We start from the raw sequence: 14,686 nt of genomic DNA on the forward strand, positions 1-14,686 counted from the left end.
ATACCCAGCAGACGTGCATAACACTGAAGCCAAAGACACATAGTACAATAGGATGTCCCTAGCACTATATTCATAATAGCCAAAAACTAGAAACAAATATTCATGAAGAAGAGAATGGATGAATTTTGGTGTATTCATGCATTTGAACAATACACAGCAACAAGAAAAACCCTTGCCACATGCAGTAACAGGGATGAGTCTACAGATAGAATGCTGAGCAAAAGAAGCCAGACACAAAAAGTGCATAGTGTGTGATTCCACTTACATATTTTATACTCCATTCTTCAGTTCTTCTCAGTTGTATGCCTTTCTGAAAAGAGAAACTCCCATTTTTTGGTCATGAAATTGTTCTTTTTATTATTCCCCTTGCCTTCCTCACAGAGGTAGCCGAGGAGCTTGGGAGAGCTGCCTCCTCCTCATCTGTTGTTCCCTATCTGCCCCGATTACCTATACTTCCTTCTAAGACCCGGACGCTGAAGAAACAGGGGGAGAACAAGGAGAATATTGAAGGGCCACAAGATGCCACAGAAAATTCTGCTTCCAGTTCAGCACCAGGTATGAATGAGTCCGTAGGCAGGTAGAGTCAAACTGCCTTTTTTAAAGAGCCTTGGGGTATGATGCCTTTATTTCCACTTTCCTGCCCATTTTCCCTGAGGAAAGTGTGGCTGGCTTCTGTTTTATTTACCACTCTAGTCCTCGGCTCTGCATTGCCAGTGTTAGTAGTCCTGATCTGTCCGTCCAGCATACAACTCTGCCTCCCACTCCATCTCCTAAACTCCTGATTCCCAAATAGTTACTGTCTTTACAGTTCCGGCAAAAATTTCTTCATTGAGTCTGATAGATGAAGCCAGGTTGTGCTGTAGTTTCTAGAGAAAAGTTGAATGCCGAGGTAAAAACCAGCGGATTATTTCTTTCCGTTTATATCCCATATTGCATTTGGAACAATAGCGTGAAATGATAATGTATTTATTAGTTTCCTCTGAGTCCTGCTAACACTTGACATTTAATAGATGCCAACAGCACTCTTACAGTTCAGCCTTAGTAACTCAAATGAGTCACTTCTTATTTTTCACATTACTGATTGGCCGTTTTTTATCAGGCTTCATTAGAAGTGCACAGGCCCCCAGTGGGTCCCCAGCACTGCCTCGAAAGCAAAGAGACAAGTCCCCCAGCAGCCTCTTGGAAGATGCCAAAGAGACATGCTTCACCAGAGATAGGAAGGGAGGCTTCTTCAGTTCCTTCATGAAAAAGAGAAATGCTCCCACACCCCCCAAACGCAGCAGCTCCTTCCGAGAAATGGAGAATCAGCCCCACAAGAAATATGAACTCACGGGTAACTTCTCATCTGTTGCTTCTCTACAGCATGCTGATGGGTTCTCTTTTACTGCTGCCCAGCAAGAGGCGAATCTGGTGCCACCCAAGTGCTATGGGGGTAGCGTTGCACAGAGGAACCTCTGTAATGACGACAGTGGCGGGGGTGGGGGCAGTGGCGCTGCCGGGGGTGGGTGGTCTGGCATCACAGGCTTCTTCACACCACGCTTAATCAAAAAGACACTGGGCTTACGAGCAGGTAAACCCACAGCCAGTGATGACACTTCCAAGCCTTTTCCAAGGTCAAACTCTACATCTTCCATGTCCTCAGGGCTTCCAGAGCAGGATAGGATGGCAATGACCCTTCCCAGGAACTGCCAGAGGTCCAAACTCCAGCTGGAAAGGACAGTGTCCACCTCTTCTCAGCCAGAAGAGAATGTGGATAGGGCCAGTGACATGCTTCCCAAAAAATCAGAGGAAGGTGCCGCTCCGACCAGGGAGAGACCAAAAGCCAAACTTTTGCCCAGAGGAGCCACCGCTCTTCCTCTCAGAACCCCCTCTGGGGATCCAGCCATTACAGAGAAGGACTCTCCAGGGCTGGGGGTGGCTGGAGTGGCAGCTGCCCCCAAGAGCAGAGAGAGGAATGGTGGGGCACGACTTGGCATGGCTGGAGTCCCAGAGGATGGCGAGCAGACAGGCTGGGCTGCCCCGGCCAAGGCTGCGGCGGTCCTCCCGACCACTCACAACCACAAAGTGCCAGTCCTTATCTCACCCACTCTGAAGCACACTCCAGCTGACGTGCAGCTCATCGGCACAGACTCTCAGGGGAATAAGTTCAAGCTCTTGTCTGAGCATCAGGTCACTTCCTCTGGAGACAAGGACCGACCCCGCCGGGTAAAACCAAAGTGTGCCCCACCCCCGCCGCCAGGGGTGAGACTACTGCAGCATCCGGCCGTGTGCTCAGACTCCACGGAAGAGCCCACGTCAGAAACACAGGAGGGAGGGAAGAAGGCGGCTCCAGGGGCAGTGCCCATCAGTGGGAAAGCTGGGAGGCCTGTAATGCCTCCACCTCAAGTGCCTCTGCCCACATCTTCCATCTCACCAGCGAAAATGGCCAATGGCACAGCAGGTACTAAAGTGGCTCTGAGAAAAACCAGACAGGTGGCTGAGAAAATCTCAGCTGACAAAATCAGTAAGGAGGCCCTGCTGGAATGTGCTGACCTACTGTCCAGTGCAATCACAGAACCTGTGCCCAACAGCCAGCTGGTGGACACTGGACACCAGCTGCTCGACTACTGCTCAGGCTATGTGGACTGCATCCCCCAAACTCGCAACAAATTTGCCTTCCGCGAGGCTGTGAGCAAACTGGAACTCAGCCTGCAGGAGCTGCAGGTGTCTTCTGCAGCTGCTGGTGTGCCCGGGGCAAACCCTGTCCTTAACAACTTACTGTCATGTGTACAGGAAATCAGTGATGTGGTGCAGAGGTAGCCACCGTTAGCCGGGTGGGAAGATGCACACATTTCTGAGGGGAGAGGAAAAGGGACTTGTTTTCCTGTGTTCTCGTTTCAAAAAGTGGAAGACTGATACTTGAGTGTGTTTCTGTGAAGTACCTCAGATCTCTGAGTTCTCACGTTTACAGGTTCATCTCAAAAATAACAAAAAGCAAAACCCATAGGAGAGGGAAAATAGATGGGGGCAGGGCAGTTGTGGACCGGATTGGAAGCTGCACTGGGACATCAGGGAACATGCATATGTCGTGCCATGAAGAACCAAATCCAGCCCGTTCTTACCTGGAGTGATGTGAGCTGGTTAGGGCTGCTCCAGCAGGGCCGCAGGGACTGTGCCCAGACAGTGCGTTGGCTGTGGCACTCATTCTGCACCACACAGAAGGGAATTGACTTGGGGCCCCAGTAGGTACTAATGGTGATTATGCTCCAACTCATCTAACTTATTGGGTGGGACAGAAGAAAGCTGGGAATGTGCCAAGAGAAGTTTTGTTCAAGGCTGTTGGAAGCTACTGTTAGCCTCGCTTCCACAGGTCACTGCTGCAGTAAGAACTGCAGATCAGATGGCTAGATGCAAAACTGGGAAATGTGGTTCTGTCAGTATGCTTCTGTCCTGTTTTCCATAGGTGTATTAATTGGTACAGGAGGTAAAGAATGCTAGGAAGTATATTTAGGGAGATTGAAGCCTTCTCCTAAAATCTTACATTACTTAGCAGAAGCCACTTCTCCCAGGCTAGTATATTGTTTCCAAATGGATCAGGATTGGCTTTCTGCTTGTTGGTGCCTATCTTGTAAACCATAGGCATAGGAGTCTCTTTGGTAATTCTTTTCTCCCCCTTGCTGGGCAGGCTGTCTTCCTTTATTCCTGGCAGCATTCAGGGCATTAACCAACACTGAACATTATTGAAAACAATGGTCATGTACAGGTCTCACAGGGGAATCCTTTTCTGTTACAGTGCCCCTGCATACTGACATACCGGCAAAGGACTTGAGCAGCTATATGTTTCTTTATCAACTAAAATGCCAGGGAAAGGGTGTCTTCTTGAAATCCAGTTGTCAGCCTAGAGGTCTGTGACTGAGTGGAGAAGCTGGCTTGGTCCTAATGGCTGTTTCCCCTCCCTCCCTTATCACCTTAGACCCAATCTAGGTGGAGAATAGGGAGAAACATTCTCTCACTCTACAGTTTCAAATGAATCACCCTAAATTATTCTCACATGCTTTTCTCCTCTCACATACTCCCCCTGCCAATTGTTGTGCTTGTTTGTAAAGATCATATTGGGAATATTCTTTGATATTTATTTTATCATTTCACCTCTATTTTAAGAATGCATAGTTGAAGGAGCAAGTTATTTTCGGGGGACACCAATTAGATCCCAGAAACCTAATGATTCCTTTTCCTTCCCTATTCAGTTGTTGTTATGGAAGTTAATTAGGATCACTTCTTAATTTAGAACCAAGTCTAATTGGTTAGATATTATTAATACTTTCGACATCAGGTCTAATTTCAGTGACCACTTCATTCTCTTCTTAAAACTTTATGCCCTCTCCATTCCTGCCTCCAAGGAGAACGCAATATAAAAAAAATACATTTTTTCCTCCCAAAGGAATATTAACTTAGGAAGATAGGAATTCAACATTGATGAACAGTGAGTTTTCTTCCTGGCTCTGTCATCGATCCACTGTCAGGCCATAGCCCCATCTCTTAATCTATTAAATGGAGGTAATGATACATGTTATCAAGGGTGTTTTGCAAATAAGTGTATAGTTATCCCTTTGAGAGTCTCTCTGGAAAGCTCTTCAGTGCAGTATTGTTATATATGAATACAAGTTTTTCATTCTCTTCTTTGCTCAGCAGCAGATAATGAAATTTAAAACTGCTGAGATTATACTAATTGGGCTAGAATACTAAGGGGGGAAAAGCGTTTTGGATAGAGTTTGGCATCTTTGACCAAGGAGGAAATTTAGTTTTCATTAGAAAGAAAGGAACTGATTCTTACTGTGGGTGTTCCAGAGGAGTCCCAGGCCAAGAGAAGGATAAGAAGGGAGGAGACAATACCGGGCATTCCTTTCAGGGGTTGGGTGATCCCTGTCTGTCTGTTACCTACTGGTGGAGCACAGGCAACTAGTGATCTGGCTAATCTCCTTATAATGGTTGGAAGAGTTCCCTTTAACTTGGATTTAAAAACCAACAGTCCTCCTACCTTCTTCTTCGCCACTCTCCTTCATCATATATTTCCATAAACTTGAAATCGTTTTAGCAATTAGCCTTTTAAGGGTGGGGCAGGGAAAGCTAAAACTTTGGAATATTGTTATGCTGCTTTTTAAGTTTATCCCTGTCATTGTGGATGCAACTTGAGGGATTCTAATTGTTTTTCAGGGGATTTTTTTTTTTTTTTTTTTAAAGCAAGGGATCTTTCCTTGAGTGCTCTGAAAATAAGCCTTGGAGGAACACTACTGAGTGTATTTAAGCTCCCTGGTTTTCTCATCGAAGAACAGTCTTTGAGGGTGGGGGCTGGGTCTTTCTCAGGTGCCGCACCTGGCTCTGCCTCGTCCGCAGTAGGTGCTCAGTAAGTTCATGAACAGAATGGATTTTTTTCTCATCACTGTCAAGAGTAGCATTGACTGTTGTAGCACACCCAGCCACGTGATGCTTTAACTGTGTAACTTCAGGAGTTGAGGGCTCAGGGTTCAGGTTAAAGAGGCACTGTCAACTTACTATAAAAGTGTAACTTAGGTTTTTTCCATTATCTACTTGAAAAGGACCAGATTTTTTAAATAACCGTAGGTAAATTTAAAAGTTGGAATTCAAAGCAGAGAAAACTGCTTTTAGAAACTGAAAATGTAGTTTAATTCTTATCTAGTTTGAAAACAAAGCAGATAGCAAAAGCCCTTCTACAAGGTGTTGAAAACTTTCTAAAGTGGTTATACGTATTGTATACCTTTGGGGTTACCACACCTTCAGTCTTCTCATGCACAGATAATATGATTTCAGTTTAGATTTACTACCTTAAAATGCAGTGTTTAGAATACATCTTGATTGTGCTTTACGTGAAGTATTTTCTTAAAAGGCTTTGTGTAAAAATGTGTATATTTTCCTACAGATCTCCATCATGATTTTCAGAGATATAGCCTTAAAAAAAAATTGGCCCTGAGAAATTTATTCAGTGTTTCTCCAGATGACATTGAGGTTCTTATAGTGGAGACCCTTTCTCAGCTGAATTATGGGGTTTAAGTTAGAATTTTCTTACAATTCAGTTGCAAGTTAGCTAGTAAAATAGTGCCCAGTTAATAAAATGCTGACTTTCCTAAGGCACCACCCATATTTATTTAACAAAATCATGGAGATTTTGAGCTTCAAGGATACAGTTTAGATAGTGGTTAAGAGTTTAGACTCTAAAGCCAGTCTAGAAGGCAAGTCACTTAACCTTCCTGGGCCTTAGTTTCCTCATTGGAAAACAGGGATAATAATAGTAACTACCTCAGGGTTGTTGTAAGGATTAAATGAGATAATGTGTGTAGAATAGTTAGCTTGAGTGCCTGGCTCCATAAATGTTAACTACTACTACTATTATTATTAACGCTTATTCCAGTGAGTCTTAGCCAAGGATGTGCAACAAAATTTCCTGGGGTTTAAAAAAAGAAAAACAACAAAAAACCTGATGCGTCGGCCTCACCCCAGATCAAGAATTCCCCGTGGGGTTGGGTCTCAGCCAGTGTGTTTTCCAAGAATCTCTCCAGGTGTTTCAGACACCCAGCACTGTGTGAACACTAGCAATACCCCAACTCTTTTTTTTTTGTTTTTACAGCTTAAGAAATTGGAAGAGAGGATGGTTAAGTTACTTGCCCATATTCTCAGAGCAGTTAATTAGTGGCAGAGCCAAGGCTAGAGTTGGGTCTTATTCACTTTCTCATTGTGGGGTCTTTCCACCATTCCTGTTGCCTTGTGAGACACTGCAAAAAAAAAAAAAAAAAAGGCTCAGACAATCAGTCTGCACAGTGCTGCACACTTTCTAAAGCACACCTTCCTGGCATTCCCTGACCTTAAGGGACTTGAATGTTGAGTAATGGCAACACTAGCAAAGCAGGCATTCAGTAGAACTCAGTAATTTAAAAAATTATATGGGGTCATTCTTTTGGACAGACCTCAGCGACACAGCAATCTGCACTTTGTAATAAAGAAATAACAACTTAAGTTTTAAAAAACCTAGTCCTACATTCCTTTTTCTTAAAAAAAAGCAAACTTTATTGTTCCATATCATTTTGATAGCTATGAGGTAATGTATATGAAAGCACTTTGAGAAAAGTATCAAGTGTAATATAACTATAAAGTTGTATTATTAATGTCTATTGAGAAGTTAAAACAGTTAATTAGATGTTGATTGACTTACAAGCTTTTGCCTGTGGGGGACCTGAAAATGCAGATATATGAACAATCAGCTCTGTAATTTATCACATTTTTAAATATGAAACTGCTAAATGAATATGTGCAGGTATAGTAAGTGTTTTGCTAAAATTGTAGCTCAGTGCTGAATAACTTCAGAAAACTAGGGACCAACTTTCTGGTTTAATCTTTAAAAAATAGTAACATGTACTCACTCCAGAACAAAGAAGCTCTTCTAGGGACCTTGATTCAAGAAGAGTGTGGCCCTCTCATCCTTGAACGTTTGTCCAGCACATGCTCAGCCATTTAGTACCCTAAATGTGGGAGCAGACTCGTTACCTGTTCATGTTGACAGTGTCTTTTTTAACCTATGTCCTGCATAGTTTTGTTGGGTTTTTGGGGGGTGGGGTGGGGTGGGGGCAGAGATGGGATGGCTGTAGAACCAGTGCACTTTGGGAATTACTTTTCTGGGATTTCCTACCAGATGTAGATGAGCTTGATATTCATCATCCCTGTTTAGTTTTTTTTTCCCCCTAAGAGGAGTAGCTGAACATAGCTCACCTATTAAATTATTTAGAAAAAGAGCAAATTGCTTTGGTGGCCACATCTGAGTTTGTAGCTCTACTGCATTCTGACCTCTCCCACTCCCTTCCATTTTTGCTACCGATGTCATCGTTACTATCAGGCTATGCTCCCACAGGAGTCCATGTTGAGCTTGACAGGGTTGTCTACATTTTTATTCTTGATGATTTTGGGGTTTCATCATCTTGCTTACATTAACTTGTTCTACCTGGATTTGGGGGCCATCTCTGTGCTCCAAGCATCTGTTATGACCAGTCATCTTTAGGTAAGTTTCTCTGGATATAAGTTTCTTCGTATGTATTGATGGACTTCAGCTATCTATATCTCTGTCTTAGCTTCTGTCAAGCCAGTAGCTCAGTTCTTTTGTAAATTCCTGCTTCAGTCTGGGATATGTGGGAGCAGGGGAGAAATAGGGAAAGGCAGCCCTAAGGTTGCCTGTACCTTCCACGTGACAACACAGGGAAATTGCTGTAGGCCTCACTGGTCAGAGAGGAGAGGCCTTGGGCTGGTTCTGAAACTTGTCCCACTCTTAACAGTCAGGATAGAGTTCCAGTTTTCCAGCTATCAGACTTTTAAAAATATAATACAAGGCTAGCTTTTTTTGGCAAGCTAACAGTGCCTGGAGTAACAATTACTATTACCTGCTTTGTTGCAGCTCTGTTACAGCCAGAACTTCACTGCCATTCTCTGCCCTCCTGTATTACTTGGCGGGGGCGGGGGGTAGATTTCAGGGCTGCGGAATGAGCTGCACCCTGCTCCAGAGCATCTACCCAAGTGACTTGTCTTAGCTCCAGCCTGTCTTTTGTGAAGTTTACTGCAATGTCCCAAAAGATGAGTTTCTGCTCTGGGGCTGCTGGTTTTCATGCCACCCACCTGAGGTGTATATGTTCTATTGTATCTTGAGATAACAAGTGTGCAAGATGATATTTCCTTCACTTCTGACTCAATATCCTAGATCCAAAGGACAGGAAATTAGGGAAGATTCCACCCTGTGATAATCAGGGTAAGAAGATCCAATGTTTCTCTCCAGGTGAGAAGGCCTGGGCAGGTCATCTTGATTCTGGGCTGACTTGGAGTGGTAGAGATCATTCCTAGAGGATTGTGCCTTCAAGGATGGGTTTCATGTGTTTTGCAGAAGAAAAGATTGTCAGCTAGGTTGATGTTGCACAAATATCAGACTAAAACTGGTGGAAATGAACTTTTTGGTAGCAGTGGCTCAAAGCCCCCGTCAGTGAGATGTTCTCTCCACATGGGGTGCTGATTTGGTAAATTGCTGCACTTTTCTCCATCCCCTTGGTGAGCTGGGGGGAGGATGCTCTAACTGGACCCTTCCCACCCTCCAAGTGCACTATGTACAATTATGAGTTTGAAATTGTTTACCTCTCCTAGAAAAATTATATCCTTTACCCTCTCCATTGCTCTGTGACCTGAACACAGTAGCAAGGCCCTGTTACCTCAGCCTGAGGTCACAGATGGCGTGTGAGCAGATCTTCAAACCTGCAGACCATCTAAGGGAAGGGACATCTCCTTGTAAGTTGAAAGGCCAGGCCCCACACACGTGCACACCGACTATGTCCGTTCTTTGAGATTCTTTGTTCATCATTGTACTCGAAGCAGCAAGTTTCCGGATCCTGCATGTCATTCCAAGCTGCTGAGCTATGCGCACAGGGCTTGAGGTCTTGGATCATTCTACTTAACTCTAAAACACGGTGGAGGTGGACTGTCAAATGCCAGCAGGCTTTAAGAAAGGAGATACCAAGGGTGTGTATGGTTGGAGCTCGCTTAGATTTGCTTCTGAGCCTCAGGAGCTTTAAATCATGTCATAAACTTTAGTTACAGAATGGGACTTTTGGTTAGTAAAATTTTCACATATAAAGGCAATTAGTCTTCAGCAGTTCTAACAACAATAACACAGATATGCCACATAAATTTATTCTTGATTCGGAAGGTACTGCAGGATCCTGCAGTGCTTTAGGGTCATTGGTGGAGAATCCAAATTCTGTACAATTCTGAAGTACCGTACCGTGTGTTGTAAGTGGCAAGAATGCCAAGAGGCAGATGTTTCCGGTAGATGAGGGCCAGATAACCAGCCTTCCTCCATTTTGACAAACCAGTTTTCACTGTGACCACTCTTCTTGGGACTTCATCATGAGGGAAATTTGCTGAGGTCTTGAGAAATCACCCTGATTAGGCTGATTGTCCTTCAGAGAAATGAGTATTCAGCAGCTAGAAGGAACAATGAGGTACTCATCTTAACAGTTCTCTAGGGCATATGTTTGAAAACCCTCATATCTCAGATCTGTGTAGAGGGTACATGCGATTGAGTCCACATTACATACATACACTGTTGTTGTGCTAAGAAAGGAGGGGAGTGAGAGAGGAGTTAATCAGATCTTTCCCTGTGGTGAATGGAAGCTGTGCCCTGGTTAGTGTGTTTGCCATGAACAGGCCGACTGAGCTGTTAATGCATGCTCAGAACCCCCTGTCTCCTGGGTAGACCCCACGCTTTTCCTTCTTTGCAGTCTGATTCTGTCATGACTATCAGTGGAGAAACCCCGGTTTTGTGCTTGCTTGGCAAAAATAAGTTTGAACATTTCAAGGTGGTTGATGGAAGTTTGTCCTTAAAACGTATGATTCAGATTCTTTAAAACTTGTTTAATATTTATACCAAAGGTCACGCTCTGCAGGTGTATGTGTGGTGGGTGCACAGAGGGGGAAGTCTGGAGGGCCTACCCCTGTGTGCATTGCTAAGGGGACACAGTGAGACAATATGGGATTTAATTGAAAACACATCAATCATGGGTCACACTACCAGTGTTGTCAGGTATTTGTTCTTAATTGTTATTGTAATATATTTTCAGGTGTTTTGTTTTTCTAATTTAATACTTTCACCCTGTTGTCTGACTGTGAACTGCTAACAGTGTTAAACTTGATGTAAATAATGAGGCCCTTGAAAGGGGAATGCTGTCTGCCTGTTGTCTCACAAGGCTTGCCAACTTGTGTTTTATTTTAAATAAAGGTTGCAATATTTTATTGGCAATGTGGGCTTGTGATTGGAGTGTTTCTCCTATAATTTTAACTGATGGGTAATCTAAGCATAATTTCTCTCTCTCTCTACATAAAATAGATATCTGTAAGGTAAAGAAGCTGATTTTAGCAAGCATCCCTCTGGCATATTCTTTAGAATGGTCCTCTATGGGGGTGGCTACTCACCCTTTGATGGATTACAGTTTTGGAAATGGCCAAAGGCATCATCTGGACCCCAGCTGATACATAAGGTGGGTGATGTGTGTGTGGGTCTGTCCATCCATCCAACATGAGGTGACTGTAAAATGAGGCTTAATTCTCTCAAAGTTCATTCTGAGGACAGTTTCAAATAAGTTGTAAAAATGTTTTGAGCCAAAGCAGCATTAATGGAGTAAGTGTAGAACCTCACAGGGAACGTTCTAGTCTTGTTTGACTTGGTCTTCAATTTAAAAAAAAATGAATGACTCATTGCTTTTAGAAGTAACATTTTAATTCAGGATGAGTAGGATATACTCAAGCGATGCACACATACAGTCCAATCAGAATGGCTGTTGTAGGGGAGCAGAATTTGCCACCCCAAAATATGCCTCTTTGGCATAAGGGTTATTTTAAGCTGGTTATCTTAAGAAACTGCAGACACAGGCGAAACCTGAGTAACTAAGTTACTCTTTTGTAAGAGATTTACAGTTGTGAGGGAAATCTCCATTTGTAAGGGTGTCTCCCTTGCTCTACCAAGAAGAGGAGGATGAAACTCTAGAAACTTATCAGTGGAGGAGGTGAGGACGTAAATTTGCTTAACAACCTCACAATTGTTTACTGTGCTTTTCCTGGTAACCGTCCATAACTGACCTACCAGCCCCAATATCTGCTTTTGTCTTTAGCTGAAAATAGTAGTTAAGGTGATAGTTTCTGCCATTTTGGAGTTAGTTTTCCTGGGTCTCTCTCATGTGTACATTTTACTAAACTTTTGTTTTTCTCCTGTTAATCTTATGTCAATTTAATTATTAGGCCAGCCAAAGATGCTAGAAGGGGAAAAGGAAAAACTGTCCTCCCTGACCCTGTAAGCATCAGTTTATACACCTCCTTAACATGCCACTTTCGGTCCTTTTCTCCCATGCATTTCTGGTTTAGTTTAGGAAGGCTTGTTTCAGAGTCATTCAAAGAAAACCTCCCATTGTTTCCACCCACTTTCCAACCTCCCATTGTTCCACACACTTTCCACACCCGAGGCTATGGCATTTGCCAAGAAAATCATTTTAGAAACATTGTCATTAATGCATAGGAATTGGAGTTGGACTGCCAGGGTTGAATCCCACTCCTTCATTGACTAGCTCTGTGACTTAACCCAAGTTATTTAACCTCTCAGAGCCCCAATTTTCTCAGTCATTAAATGGTGATTAAATTGGTCCCTAAGTGTTAAGTATTGCATGAGGTATCGACTAGGCTATAGAGCGCTTAGCACGTAGTATGACACATGGTATGTTTGCAAATGTTAGTTACCTAAAACAAAACTTGCAGGGTTCCAAGAATTAGAATGGAGGGAAAGGCCCAGCCTGGGCTTTGAGTATGGTGCCAAAACTGACAGCAGTTTTATTTATTCTTAAAACACCTAAAGTTCTGTGTGCTGAGTACTTGATAAATATTAATTCATTTAATTCTCACAGCCCTGTGAGGTGGGTACAGTTATGCTCATTTTTACAGAAGTGGAAACCAAAGTTAAACTGAAGCCAGTAGCTTTCCCCGTGGTCTCAACAGCAAGCAGCAAGTGGCGGAGCCGCTGAGCAGAGGAGTCTGGCTCCAGAGGAGTGTTCGGAACCACTGCAGCCTGCTGCTTGTTTTGGTTCCCGAGGTATGAGATTCAGACCCAATGTTTATGACATCAAACATGGCTGGCCAGTGCTAAAAGCATGTCAGCTGCTCTGTGGCTCTGAGACCTAAAGCTATAGAACATACCTTTTAAAGTGTGTATTTACAGAGTTTAGATCTGAGTATGTTACAGGATTGGGTGGCTGCATGCTGTTCCTGAAATGCTCTGGAGTGAGACAAGGAGCCAGCACCTAAAACCGGCCCCCATTTTATTGTGCAGTTAGGCCAGGTTTACGTCTGTCCCATGGGTGGTGTAAAACTAAGTTCCTTTAATTCATGTGAGTATTGATTGGGTATCTAATGTTGCTCAGGCTAGGTACTGCCTAACCTAGAGGTAAATGAATTCAAGTAAATGAATGTAATAAAGTGTTAAACAGGAGAGAAGCAGAAGTGTTCCATTTTACCAGGGCTAAAGGTGAGAGGGTTGGGAGGACTGTAAATAAGAGGGCCACGTGAGGTGATGACACATATAAAAGAGCCGTGTGTAATTCCGTAAGTGTGGTAGAAGGGAAGAATCAAGGGAAGGGGAAAAGCACATAATGAGCACCTCCTGTGTATAGAGGCACAATGTACACATTTACACATGGCCATTCAATCCTCAACGATGACTGTTTTTCTTTTTAAAGCTGGGAGCACAGGAGTGCTGTTTTCATATATATAAGGGCAGTATGCTGTGGATGCCTCTTCAGTAAGAGGTTGAGATAGCCTGGCTCAGCTGATGTGGTTCCAAAGCAAACTGAAGTAAACTGGCAGACGAGGCAGTCACCCTGTCAGCTCTGTGAGTGCCAGTATATGTCCCCCGTCTCCACCAGTCCCCATCAGTGTTACCTGGCATGTGGAATTTTGCTGAGTGAGCACGATTACTAGGGCTCAGTAAGAAGGTAAGTAAGCCGAGGGTTTTAGAAAAATATAAAATTTTAATCTTTACATATGATAAAATCATGTCAAGGTCCCTAACTTAAAAAAAAATAATTTTAATTGATTTAAATCTGAAGAGCAGAACAAGGCTTAGCCTACACTGACCTGATCTAAAAAAAAAAAAAAATCTTCCTCTGTGCACTTTTTCCTTCAGCCTGAGGCTCTTTCCTGATCTCACAAATAGAAGCTGATCAGCTTCCCTCTGGGAATAACAACTTGAAAGCTAACCCACCCAGTTCCTGCCACTGGTAAGCAGAAGTTAATTTTTCCCTTCTCTGTCACTGAGGATACTGCAGCCTCAGGCCCAACCCCCAAGTCCAGGCATCTGCAGGCAGGAGCTGATATGCTAATAAATCCTTGGGATTTATCTCCTACATGACTTTCTCCAACCAGCTGGCCCACATTTTGGAATGTGGCTCTGTAAGGCACCAAGTGATTTTAAGAATTGGCTCTGTCTCTGATTTAAGGCCTCCCTTTTACATACCACTTGTGCTTGTGGCTGCTGGATGCTAGCCTGCCCCTCCAACCCGTTACGTCCTGGACAGTGTGCTGACAGGCCCCAGGATCCTATTAGTGGAAGGAAGGCAGCTTTGGGAAGTTGTCATCTAGCTCTCAAGGCATGAAATAGTTAATTCTCTGGGAAACAGATTTGCATCCCCGAGAAGAGAAGAGTTGTTCCTCCTTGGGGACGTACACCATCATCTTGGCGATTTCATCTAGTGCCTCTTCCGTGTACAGGAGCTCCTGGCTCAGGAAAGCATCACGTGCACACAGCCTCACGTGACGGTACTCCAGTGGCAGGAAGGGGATGAAGAAGTCAATCAGGTTTTCCTTCACAAGACAGCTGTGTCCAAAGCCACTGTCTAAAATCAAGAGCAAAGTTACATGGAGTCTGACCTGGGGCTGAACCCAACTGGAATTATGAGGTGTCCCCCACCCTTAGGCCTGGGCAAGGTTTGTTCTTATATGCCAACTCCAGGAGGGCTGTCTGAACTTTATGTCAAGAACTATGCAACTGTGTCTTCCTTTAGGGAAACAGGGCCATGATTAACTGGATGTGTGAGAGGGGGAGAGGGGCTATGCCTGCCAGGTTATG

The 14,686-nt window shown here is 43.7% G+C and overlaps 2 protein-coding genes across 9 annotated transcripts in view; one reads left to right on the top strand and one right to left on the bottom strand.

Annotated features, from left to right (window-relative positions):
• The window catches only part of ABL2 (ABL proto-oncogene 2, non-receptor tyrosine kinase), a 115,842-nt gene extending 105,023 nt beyond the window's left edge, over window positions 1-10,819 (top strand). For 4 of the 7 annotated variants that reach the window (XM_004269801.3, XM_004269803.3, XM_004269802.3 and 1 more), the window contains 2 exons: window positions 382-555; window positions 1,100-10,819. In XM_004269801.3, coding sequence (XP_004269849.1) covers window positions 382-555; window positions 1,100-2,799 — 1,874 coding nt within the window. In that variant the 3' untranslated portion in view covers window positions 2,800-10,819. The remainder of the gene's footprint in view (window positions 1-381; window positions 556-1,099) is intronic. The other 3 variants (XM_004269804.3, XM_004269805.3, XM_004269807.2) reach the window with 1 other exon arrangement.
• Window positions 10,820-11,274: 455 nt separating this feature from the next.
• The window catches only part of TOR3A (torsin family 3 member A), a 43,774-nt gene continuing 40,362 nt past the window's right edge, over window positions 11,275-14,686 (bottom strand). For both annotated transcript variants that reach the window (XM_033428170.2, XM_004269800.4), the window contains one exon: window positions 11,275-14,453. In XM_033428170.2, coding sequence (XP_033284061.1) covers window positions 14,203-14,453 — 251 coding nt within the window. In that variant the 3' untranslated portion in view covers window positions 11,275-14,202. The remainder of the gene's footprint in view (window positions 14,454-14,686) is intronic.

Source organism: Orcinus orca, chromosome 1 (assembly GCF_937001465.1).
Source record: "Orcinus orca chromosome 1, mOrcOrc1.1, whole genome shotgun sequence".
Taxonomy (NCBI): Eukaryota; Metazoa; Chordata; class Mammalia; order Artiodactyla; family Delphinidae; genus Orcinus; species Orcinus orca.